Raw genomic sequence first — 12,347 nt, 5'->3', positions numbered from 1 at the left:
AGGCAGAGCCAGCGTTGGGCTCATTCTGGCTCCAAAGTCTATATTCTAACTCACCACACTATACTGTCTCTTATACATTAATTATCTGTTGTTGTTCCATAATGGTTATTAATATTTTAATGCACAATAGGGAATCTTTTTGTAAACCCAATTAATGGAGTAACTGTCTTCATATATATTGTGTTAAGGTTCTTAATTTCAGTCAATCCTTTTAATATTTCTTACTAAATTATTGATCTGGATGTTAAGAGGGAGAAAGGTACACTTGGATTGGATTGATTTCTTCTGTAACCTTAGAATAAATTTCTCATCAAGAAACTTTATTACCATCTTATGTTTTTATTTTCCGTAATAAATTGTGGATTTTACTCCATCTCTGAGCTCTACCTGCCTCATAGGGCTTGTCTGGCTGTTTTATAGCAGCAAACATTGAAGCAGGTACTTTTACCCCATGAAAATCCCCAGCTGTAGTGCCCATTTCTAGATATCAAGGGTTGAACCATCTCCAAGTGGGTCTGACCCCCTTGTCTCGGTGGACTTCCCTCTGCATTCTTATGGGCCCCTTAGGTTTGCTGGCACTCAAGGGAAGAGGAGTGAGGTAAAGATGGTTGTTCTCTTTTGTCCTTTTAAATCTGAGTGCTCAATTCCCTTACCTGAATTTGTTAAGAGTGTTTTATGTTGTGAAGTCTTTAATCATAGAGTCTAGTCTATATACGGGAGGTCTAATCTAGCCCCAGGCTTTTCCGTTTTTCCCCCTAGTGAAATATTTGGGATGTTAGCCTCCCACCAGGATTGACTTATACTGAAAAAATGAGCCAACATTTTTGTTACTGCTCTTTTGAGTTTCAGAAATTTGACTTTATGGTATCTCATTCTAAATATTTTTTCAACAGTATTGAGGTATTATTGATTCATGTTAAGTATTTATATCTCTCTTTCACATGTGGTTCAGTTTCAAAGTGTATTTCACCATGCTTTTTTTTTTTTTTTTTGTCATCCTCTGTTTTAACAGCAAGTTTTGTCTGCCTACAGGAGAATATTAAAAAGTGAGCCTCCATATCCCCAAGAAATGAGTGCTTTAGCTAAAGACCTAATTCAGCGTCTTTTGATGAAAGATCCCAAGAAGAGATTGGGATGTGGTCCACGTGATGCAGATGAAATCAAAGAACATCTCTTCTTTCAGGTGAAATTATTGAATAGATAAATGGTTTCATACTCCTTGCCGTTTTCAGGGTCCTTGGCGTTCTTGGTGAAATTAGTGAACACAGTCCCCTTTGGGATCATTTTCCACTGGCATTTTCACGTACATTGCACCTTTTGTTTTGTTTTGTTTTTAATGATAGGGACCCTTTCAGTAGGGCCAAAATTCTACTTGTATAAACATAAATGGTATTTTTCTCCCTCAATGGAGTGGGAGTGGGGAGGATCATAATAGCATTCAATTTTCTACATACTGATTCATTAGAGTTTCTAGGTGGTGGTTTCCATTTATGATCTTGAGATCTAGCCATATGGACTGAGACTTTTACTGTACTTTTCACTTCTGTCTCAGTTCATGAGCTATTACTGCCACTATGTTTCACCTTTTAGATAGTGATTTCTTCACTTCCTCTTTTCCCAGAAGTAATCTTTAAAAATTTTAAATTTACCTATTTCTCAGTTACATATTCATGACACATAGAGTGTTATTCATTTATTTCCTTTGTCCTGTGACAGTGCTTCTCTTATTCTGAAAAAGCCTAATGAGACCATTCTACTGAGGACCAACATATCTGCTCAGTTTAGTACAAAAAAAACACCAAAATATTAAACAACTGAGAAAGAACATTTAAATTAACTGAGTTGGCTAGTTATTTCCAGCCTCAGTCGTCAAACTGGGGATGCCACGGCTTTGATTTCTAAAACTCTGGAGATATGACTTTTAAATAACTTCATCATATCAGTAAGCCTGACCTAAATATTTATGGTCTAAAGGGACCATCTAGGTTTTATTTTTTATTCTGTAAATTAAGCTTTTACATTATTATCACCAAAACAAATGAAAATAATATAGCAAAATGAAGAAAAACTGTCAGTTAAGCTTCATGTTGTTATTATTTTTTAAATATATAAAAATAAATATTGATTAGAAATGAGTTATCTCTGCTCTTCTGTGCTCAAAAAAAGGCATATTTCTCTTAGTCTCTCAGTGTAATTATTTTTTATAATACTACTGCACATCTTATAGAAGTTCAGTAACATAATGAGAAATACATTTAGAATAAAAGAAACTTCTCACTATATGCATTTCATAGATTCACATGGCTTGGAAGGATTACTCTTTGAACAAACTTTCAAATATCTTGTTCAGAAGTTTATCTCAAAAGTTAACAGTAAAATTTAAGAAACAAGTCGAGCAAAGTACACCCAATCATATTTTCCTAGGATCTTTTTCTCCATTGCTCCCTCTATTTGGGAATATTGCAGGATGTCTTTCATATTAGAGAAATTTCTCTTTTCAGTAGCTTGGAATAGTAATTTTAGATTACTTAATTGCCTTGACTTTTTAAATGATAGGGACACTTTTGGAAAGACCAGAATTCTACTTGTAAAGGCCTAAATGGCCTTTTTCTCTATAAATGGAGCGGAGGTGGAAAGGATCATAATAGCATTCCATTTTCTACATATTAAACATTCTCCTGCTAACAACATGTTTCTTTAAATTACCCCTTTCCTCTAGAAGTTTATTTTAATATATATACAATGGCCAAGCACAAGTTATGTGCTTATAATGGAAAACATTACAGCTGCAGAGAGAAAAAAACACTTAACTAGAAAGTCAAGAGACTGTGTTCAAATCCTGACTCTTCCACCAACTGGTGTTTGAGTGAAAAGGTTATTTCTTATTTCTCGGCCTCAGTTTCACTGGATCAAATAAAGGAGATGAACTAAATGATCTGAATTCCATTTTAGCTGAGAAATTTGAAGATCTGTGATTTAATTATTTTGTTTCTATTGCATCTACAAGACAGCATAATAAAAAACATTTTATGGGCCAGGAGCAGTGGCTCACACCTGTAGTTATTTTGTTTTGGGTTTTTTGTTTGTTTTCTTTTTGGCTTAACACCTTTCTGAAGCACTTCGGGAGGCCAAGGTGGGTGGATCACTAGGTCAGGAGATCGAGACCATCCTGGCTAACACAGTGAAACCTTGTCTCTACTAAAAATACAAAAAATTAGCCGGGCATGGTGGCGGTCGCCTGTAGTCCCAGCTACTCAGGAGGCTGAGGCAGGTGAATGGCGTGAACTCAGGAGGTGGAGCTTGTAGTAGTGAGCCGAGATCGCGCCACTGCACTCCAGCCTGGGCGACAGAGCGAGACTCCGTCTCAAAAAAAAAAAAAATGTATGGTAGTTGATTAAACTTACTAAATTTTATCAACCAAGAAGTGCACATTTTCATATTTTACTGTCACTGAAATCAGTATGCATGTTACAGTGGCCATCATCTTATATTCTTATGATTAATACTTTTTTCTTCTTAATGATACATAAAATAATTGTGTATCTTACTATCAGTAATGGCATCTTAGATTTGAAGAAATGTGGTAGTAGGAGACCTGTAGGATTTAATTCAGTAAGTGTTATCTGAGATTGTTTTAAATGATAGAAGGAGCACAAAGAAACAGAGCAAAGGGTTGGATTTCAGTAATATAACTCAGTAAGTGACCTAGAGGGAAAAGGGGCTTGCATTATTCTATGGGGGACATAAGAGGCAGTGTTTAAAATGCTTGAACACAGTTGAATAAGAAAAGAGTGATCACATCCATATGATGGTATCATTTGAACTTCTAGACATAAGCACATGCCTGATTTACAGTGGATTTATTTTCCAGTCTGTCTGGATGCCCAGGAGGAAAAGCAAGTGCAGGCAGAGAGCTAAGTAACACTGCCTCTAGAAAATAGGAACATTCTTTTAGAGCTAATATCCACATCCATAGAGCCTTTGGAAACCCTTTATTTCAGTTTTTTATTTTGTTTTGGGTTTTTTGTCTGTTTTCTTTTTGGCTTAACACCTTTGTGAGGAGGCTCAGGACAAAAGTATTTTTCTGTTCTCTTTAAAGGTAAACTAGGGTGTCTTGGTGCCCCCCAGAGGACACTCTGAGATTCAACAGCGATAGTCTCATCTTTGAGGCACAGCATTGGTTGGAGCTATAAACTGCTGTGATCTTGTTTGGAGAAAATATGTTTTTTATTATTGATTTGAAATATGTTCTCTTATTTTTATCCTCTCTCCCTACCAGTCAAAATCCTAATTTATCTTTGTTATTCTTAGAAAGTACATTTTGACTATTGATTTCTACTTTGTACCAACTTTCTTTGTTTTAGAAAATAAATTGGGATGATTTAGCCGCCAAAAAAGTGCCTGCACCATTTAAGCCAGTCATTCGAGATGAATTAGATGTGAGTAACTTTGCAGAAGAGTTCACAGAAATGGATCCCACTTATTCTCCCGCAGCCCTGCCCCAGAGTTCTGAGAAGCTGTTTCAGGTAATTTCCCATCCTGTGCACATGTACATTGGCCATATGTCCTTTGAAAGAAAAGATTAAATTTCCCATATTGAAGTAGTTTTGTTGGCATCATAAAAATGGGATTCTCTAATATCTTCTAAATTATTAAATGCAGAAATATTGCACATTGTTAACCGAAGCTTATAGTTTGCTCAATAGCAGATGTTGTTTATGCATTTATTTTTGATATAAGGGAAGTTTTAATTTTATACCTGAAATTTTATTTTTGTTCAGATTCTTTTATAGAAAATACAATAATCTTTTATTTTACCTCTATTCATATTTAAAAATTTTTATTTATATAGACAGGGTCTCACTCTGATGCCCAGACTGGAGTGTAGCAGTGCTGTCCTAGCTCACTGCAGCCTCAGACTCCTGGGCTCAAGTGATCCTCTTACCTTAGCCTCTGGGATAGCTGAGACCACAGGTGCAAACCAGCACACCCAGCTAGTTTTTCTATTTTTTGCAGAGATAGGATCTTGCTATGTTGCCTAAGCTGGTCTTGAACTCCTGGCCTCAAGTGATCCTCCTGCCTTGGCCTCCCAAAGTGCTGGCATTACAGGCATGAGCCACCACGTCCACCAAAAAAAATTTTTTTTTTTAAGAAACAAGGTCTCACTCTGTCACCCAGGCTGGAGTGCAGTGGCATGATCATAGCTCACTGCAGCCTTTTTAACTGCTTGGCTCAGGGGATCCTCTTGCCTCAGCTGGGACCACAGGTGCATGCCACCACACCCACCTAATTAAAAAAAAATTTGTAGAAACAGGGTCTTACTTTGTTGCCTAAGCTGGTCTTGAACTCTGGCCTCAAGTGATCCTCCTGCCTTGGCCTCCCAAAGTGCTGGGATTCTAGGCATGAGCCACCGTGCCCCCCAACCCCCATATAAAAACATTCTTTAGTTCACAATGTTACCTTATTCTTTACCTTCAGTAACTAATCTTAACTGTTAACTGTTAAAAAAAGATTTAGATTTTATATTTAGAAAAGGGCATTTGTCACACAAGATAAAATATTCTAACTATTAAATGGCATCAGAGCTTTGCTTCTTTGACTTCTATAAGTATACCTTTAGTATGGCTTAATCTGGCCATCCAGACGGTGTCTTTTCTTCTTTGCTTATCACTGTCTAGTATGTGACTGGGCACTTATTGAACATTTTTTTAAATGTTTGTTGATTAGTGAATGTTCTAGCTTGAACGGATTAATCATCCGTCTTTGTACCACTTAGCTCAGAGCATCATTCTGCCATTAGACTTTGTTCCTTTCCAAAACTCAATTTTAAATTTAATTATTCTGAAGATATTAATAAGAATCAAATAATTGCTAAATTAGAAACTAACTTTAGTGAGACTTGCCATTTTTCCAGTTTGAAAAACAATAGCATTTAAAGACCACTTTGTGGCTGGGTCTGGTGGCTCAGGCCTTTAATCCCAGCACTTTTGGAGGCCGAGGTGGGTTGATCACTTGAGGTCAGGGGTTCAAGACCAGTTCGAGACATGGTGAAACCCCGTCAGGCATGGTGGCATGTGCCTATAATCCCAGCTACTTGGGAGGCTGAGGCAGGAGAATGGCTTGAACGCAGGAGGCAGAAGTTGCAGTGAGCCAAGATCGCACCACTGCACTCCAGCCTGGGCAACAGAGCCAGACTCAATCTCAAAAAAAAAGACCACTTTGTTTAATACCTTGACTGTATCCTTTTTTGAGAAGTTAGTTATGTTTGTAAACAAATTTCATCAGCAAACCAGGAGAATTTCATCTATGAGTCTGATTTTGGGGGTGGAATAGGGAGGAAGTCTTTTTCTACCTTTGTTTTTGAGTTGGTTTAGTTCTACCAGAAGATGGCATTATATCCTTCTGAACAGCATTTTTCAAATGATTTGAAATAACCTTGCATTTTAGATTGCAAATAAAATAAAATTAGACTCATCTCAACAAATATTTGAGTGTTTTTCTAAGGAAAAAAAGTCATTACAATCTAATCTGTGTTAAACTGGAAAACTGCAAGTTGTTTTTCTTTATCTTTCTTTGTCTTGTTTTTAGGGCTATTCCTTTGTTGCTCCTTCCATCCTATTCAAGCGTAATGCAGCTGTCATAGACCCTCTTCAGTTTCACATGGGAGTTGAACGTCCTGGAGTGACAAATGTTGCCAGGAGTGCAATGATGAAGGTATATAGATGTGGTAACTTATATGACATATTTGTAGGTTTTGTGAGTGTTTAAATACCAACTCTAATTAATGTTCTTAAGTCTAGTAATTCAACTAAAGTGCAATTTTAAAAGTGGGATATAGCAATATTTTCCCTAGAGAATTAACGTCAAGTTGAATGAACTTCTTTTTACAATTATAGAGAATTATGTATCTTAAATAATTATTTAGATGAAAATAGAAGTTACCTATAAAGATGAATTTTAGATTATAAATGTATTCTATTCCTGTTTATTAATATTAATAATTTTATTTTACTCTACAATTTTATTGATCCTTTGTGTATTACTGACATTTTCTGAAGTTAAATGATGTTGATTTCTTGACAGGACTCTCCATTCTATCAACACTATGACCTAGATTTGAAGGACAAACCCCTGGGAGAAGGTAGTTTTTCAATTTGTCGAAAGTGTGTGCATAAAAAAAGTAACCAAGCTTTTGCAGTCAAAATAATCAGCAAAAGGTATGACCATTTTTAATATAATATTCTTTCTTAGGTATTCATGAATTCTGTAAATTAAGAGATATTTATTTTAAATGAAACCAGTATTATATTGTAAGACTTTTTTACCCAAAGGTTTAACCACTTGGCTCATCAGTTGGTCCATTATACTTTTAGCTCTAATTGATATTTTCTGATAAAGTAATCCATTTTAGACATAAATCATAGTCTTATTTGCTTTTGAGTTTATCTAGAGAAAACGTCTTTGTGACAGTGACATATTTAATCAGGCTCACATAGTGATTTTGGCAGCCATTGCCATTTCTACTAGTTGTGTATTTGAAATATTTTTCTCTAAAATTATTTAGCAAGCTACTGATAGCTTTGAGAGCCATCTAGTTGTTTTGGTAACTGATGATTATTATTAAGATTGCATATTCTTATTACTCTAAATTGTCAGGAAAGTAGAGCATTCATTTCCTCATATGATTTTTACTTTTCTGACTCAGAAATAATAATTTTCTCCAGAATATTACTTTTTCTAGCGTGTGGTGTAATTCATTACTTTCATGGAAACCTCATTACAGTATACTGTAACGTGTATATTCTGAATGCACTGTAAATAAGACAAAATTAGTCTTGGGGCAGTACTGATATAAAAACTTTCTTGAAGAGACATGTGGATGCTAAGTGTCTCATCTTGCAGGATGGAAGCCAATACTCAGAAGGAAATAACAGCTCTGAAACTCTGTGAAGGACACCCCAATATTGTGAAGTTGCATGAAGTTTTTCATGATCAGGTATCCTACTTTTTTTTTTTTTTCCCGTGTGTACTAATTCACTTACAGGGTTGTACTTTTCACGCATTTTGTTGGTGCTGCTGGGTCAGAGTCAGGGATATAGAACATCACCCAGCCACCAGAAAGGGCAGTGAAACCACCCTCTCAAACCCCTCCCCAACCACACACTGTTTCCCAACCCCAAATCAGGTTTCCCTTCACCTCTCATGCTTTTCTCACTCAGCAGTTAACCACCTATGACAGGAAGACGGAGGGCCAGGAGCTCAGTGGTGCAGTCACTGGCTACAATGTGCTTGTTGCCAATGCCGCTTCTACCCACCATCACTTAATCCTGGAGTACCTCTCAGGACTCAGGAATTTTGAGCCTCCAACTTCCCTTTCACTTCTAGAGTAAAACTGAGAGAGCCTGGAGCCTAATTAATGCAAGCTAAAGGACAAATAGGAAGCAGAAAGCAAAGATACTCCTTTTATCTTCTAGCTCCAGGTGGTAAATTCTGCTCAGAACCCTGGCCAGATCATGCTGCCCCCTCTTCTGCTCTCAGTCCTGCTTTGCAGCAGGAACTATGGGAGGATGCCAGTGTGTCCAGTTCGTGTCTGTTCACCTCACACATGACAGAAATTGCTCCATTACACTTCTCTGCCCCTGAGACCAGGTGGGGTGATGCAGTCCTACTTAAGACAACTTGGAGGCACAAGAGCACAAACCAATCCTGAATGTGCTTTGCCCTAATTTTACCAATAAAGAAACTGAGATTTTGAATGGTCATAAAACTTGTCCAAGGTCACATAGCATGTCAATGCGAATCTAATAAGGAGAACCTGTACTCCAGTTCTGGGCTCTCTTTGTTGTGCTGTTGTAATATCTGTGACCTAGGATCAATGGGGCCCAGTTCTCTACCACATTGAAATATCCTCGAGTGCTATTGCCAGGAATGATACATCATGGTGAGACCAGGCAGCAGCAGCAGTAGCACCATAACCATAATAGCTGCTGCCATTTATTATCACATATCTTGTGTGGTCTAGGTTCTGTACCAGGCACTCTGCATGTATTATCTTATTCAGTCCTTACCATAGGTCCATGAGGTGAGAAAATGGACACTCATAGAAGTTAAGTAACAGGTCTTACAGTTGGTAAGTGTGGTAAGGCTGGGATCTGAATCCACACAGTCCAACTTCAGAGCCCAACAAGCTTTTATTTACTTTAAACTACTGCCTTAGGGAAGGCAGAATCACATCTGGCAGTAAGCATCACAAAATGGCATCATCCTCTACTCACTCTTTGGTTCTTGTAGTCAGAAAAGAAATGCCACTGAAGCAAGGACTCAGGGGGAACCGCTCTCCCTGATCCTCTACCTCCTCTTGCCTCATCAAGCCACTCGACACAAGAGGAGGTAATGAGTCCCCTGGCCACGAAGGTGCTTAAGAAGAGGCTCACTAGACAGTCTCCTGTTGAAGATGATATAGAGGAAATTCACATCATTCAAGGAATCAACGGGTGATCTTAGATGCTCTCCTCTGGGTTTGCAGCTGTGCCCGTAACTACATCCCATACAAGATATTTGATCTCTGACCTTCAGACTAATGTCAGGTCCCATGAACAACATTTCTAATTTTTTATTTGTGTCACAAATTAAGTAGATGTTTTGCTATTTATATATTCAGGAGTTACTAAAATATAAATTGTCACATGATATAATCCTATACAAACTAGTATAAATACATTATCAATCTAATATGCAGTTGTAATGTATCTTGGGTTTTCTCATAATGGTGGCACAGTTGCCTAGATCATCCCTGTATCCAGTCTTTTCTTCAACTAATGGGTGAAATTGGTTATGGTGGGTCTTCAGCCTTTGTGCAATAGCATAGTTCATTTTGTGTGCCATGATATGCGTTTCACGTACTCCATGAGTTTGCTATTGCTGCTGCAACAAATCACCACAAACTTAAAACAATACAAATTTATTATCCTGCAGTCTGGAGGTCAGAAGTCCAAAATCAGGCCCATTGGCTTAAAGTCAAGCTGTCACCAGAGCTGGTTCCCTCTTGAGCAGAACCAGGTGCACAGCGGGAGGTGAGTGGCAGGTGAGCCAGCATTACTGCCTGAGCTCCACCTCTTGGCAGATCAGCAACAGCCTTAGATTCTCACTGGAGTACAAACCCTATTGTGAACTGCGCATGGCAAGGGATCAGAGTTGCAGCACTCCTTATGAGAATCTAATGCCTGTCCCACCCCACTACTGCCTCCCCTCGTCCATGGAAAAATTGCCTTCCATGAAACCATTTCCTGGTGCCAAAAAAGTTGCGGACCTGGCTCGTGCCTGTAATTCCAGCACTTTGGGAAGGTGAGGCAGGTGGATCACTTGAGGTCAGGAGTTTGAGACTAGTCTGGCCAGCATGGTGAGACCCTATCTCTACCAAAAAATACAAAAAATTAGTCAGGCGTGGTGTTGTGCGCCTGTAGTCCTAGCTAATCTGGAGGCTGAGGTGGGATAATCCGTTGAACCTGGGAGGCGGAGGTTGCAGTGAGCCAAGACTGCACCACTGCACTCCAGCCTGGGTGATAGAGTGAGACCCTGTCTCAAAAAAATAAGAAAACAAAAAAGAAAAAAAATGTTGAGGATCACTGCTCTGGAGGCTCTAAGGGACAACCCATTTACTTTCCTTTTGTAGCTTCTAGACACCCCCCAACATTTCCTTGGCTGTGAGCCTTCCATGCATCACTCTAAGATCTTGCCTCCAGGGTCTCATCTCATACTGCTAACTCTGATGAATAATTCAGGATAATCTCACATCTCAAGCTCCTTAATTTACTAATCACATCTCAAAAGGCCCTTTTGCCATCCTTCTAAGGTAACAACCACAGGTTCTGAGCATTAGGACATGAACAACTTTGGAGGGCCATCATTCAAGCTCTACCACACATACATTTTCTCATTGCTATCTGCATTTTGTTGATAAGGATCCTAGAATTAATAAGATAAAGTAGCATCCCAAGATCATGAATAAATAACAGAACTGACCTTCAAATCCAGGTTGAACTCTAAATCTATTCATACACCACTGCAAGTATTGCCTTACATCTTTTTTAAAGCTCACCAGCCTACAGTTGTAGCAGACCTGCAAGCTCAACTTTATCTGATGTAGAAACTCAAGTTAGCTTGATGTCTAGTAGGCTGGGAGCAATTTTCTTGTTAGAAGGGTTGTTCACTCTGCAATTTGTCTAATGCGTTCAGGATAATGTACTTGTAATTGTCTTTTTTATGAAGCAGTTTATTCTGAGTTTTGCTAATACAGAAAGAAACATTTTGTTTGTGAAGTGATGTTGGCCTTATAATGCATAGCACCTGAATTCAGTATATTGCCATGATATCTTTTTCTAAACCATTTGTGTTCATTTGAGAGCTGATTAAGTCCTTTGCTTTTTTTCTTTTTTGAGATAGGGTCTCTGTCACCCAGGCTGGAGTGCAGTGGCACAGTGACGGCTCCCTGCAGCCTTGACCTCCCGAGCTCAAGTGATTCTCCCACCTCAGCCTCCTGAGTAGCTGGGACTGTAGGCGTGCGCCACCATGTCTGGCTAATTTTTGTTATTATTTTTTGTAGAGATGAGGTCTCACTATGTTGCCTAGGCTGGTCTTGAGCTTCTGGGCTCAAGCAGTCCTCTCACCCTGGCCTCTAAAAGTGCTGGGATTTATAGCCCTTTGCTTTTTGATAATTCCTATATTATTTTTTGGAAATTATGCATTCTGACAGAAAAGAGCCGGGGTGGAGAAGAAGAGAAAGGATGGTAAACATATAACTTACAAAGTAACTATTAAGATAATACTGTTGGGATTAAAGCAAAAACCCATAGTGAGTTATGGGTATTTGTAACGAATATTAACAGGAACCCTGAAACTAATCTGTTGAGTCCTAACAGGAGGTTCAAAATGACAATATCAAACAATACCTTTTTAAACTTTTATGTTTTAATTTTTTTTGTAGAGACAGAGTCTCACTGTGTTGACCAAGCTGGTCTTGAACTCCTGACCTCAAGCAGTCCTCCCACCTCAGCCTCCCAAAGTGCTGGGATTACAGGTGTGAGCCACTGAGCCCAGCCTCATTACCCTTTTAAAAAGATTAATTTGCCATTGGATGGGTGTGCCAGGCCTCACGTGGGCACACCCATCCTACTCAGTTGCCCATTCTACTCAGTCAGTATTCAGATTCTGTATTATTTAAAGCAAGTGACTTCACATTATTGTCACATTATTGTCAGCAGTTTAAAAAGAAAGATGTGTAAACTTGATAGAGAGGGTTGGAGTGGAATTCAAATGAAAGAATTAGCTGGATGCAATTGCACACCTAT

At 38.4% G+C, this 12,347-nt stretch overlaps 1 protein-coding gene across 7 annotated transcripts in view; it reads left to right on the top strand.

Moving 5' to 3' along the window:
• Nucleotides 1-12,347, top strand: part of RPS6KA5 (ribosomal protein S6 kinase A5) — a 188,690-nt gene that overhangs the window by 153,093 nt on the left and 23,250 nt on the right. For 6 of the 7 annotated variants that reach the window (XM_016926595.4, XM_016926591.4, XM_016926594.4 and 3 more), the window contains 5 exons: nucleotides 1,033-1,183; nucleotides 4,365-4,526; nucleotides 6,589-6,714; nucleotides 7,084-7,217; nucleotides 7,903-7,996. In XM_016926595.4, the coding sequence (XP_016782084.1) occupies nucleotides 1,033-1,183; nucleotides 4,365-4,526; nucleotides 6,589-6,714; nucleotides 7,084-7,217; nucleotides 7,903-7,996 (667 nt within the window). Of the gene's footprint in view, nucleotides 1-1,012; nucleotides 1,184-4,364; nucleotides 4,527-6,588; nucleotides 6,715-7,083; nucleotides 7,218-7,902; nucleotides 7,997-12,347 lie in introns of all 7 variants that reach the window. The other variant, XM_016926599.4, reaches the window with a different exon arrangement.

This window comes from Pan troglodytes, chromosome 15 (genome assembly GCF_028858775.2).
Source record: "Pan troglodytes isolate AG18354 chromosome 15, NHGRI_mPanTro3-v2.0_pri, whole genome shotgun sequence".
In the NCBI taxonomy this organism is placed as follows: domain Eukaryota; kingdom Metazoa; phylum Chordata; class Mammalia; order Primates; family Hominidae; genus Pan; species Pan troglodytes.
This window is presented reverse-complemented; position numbering and strand designations above follow the sequence as displayed.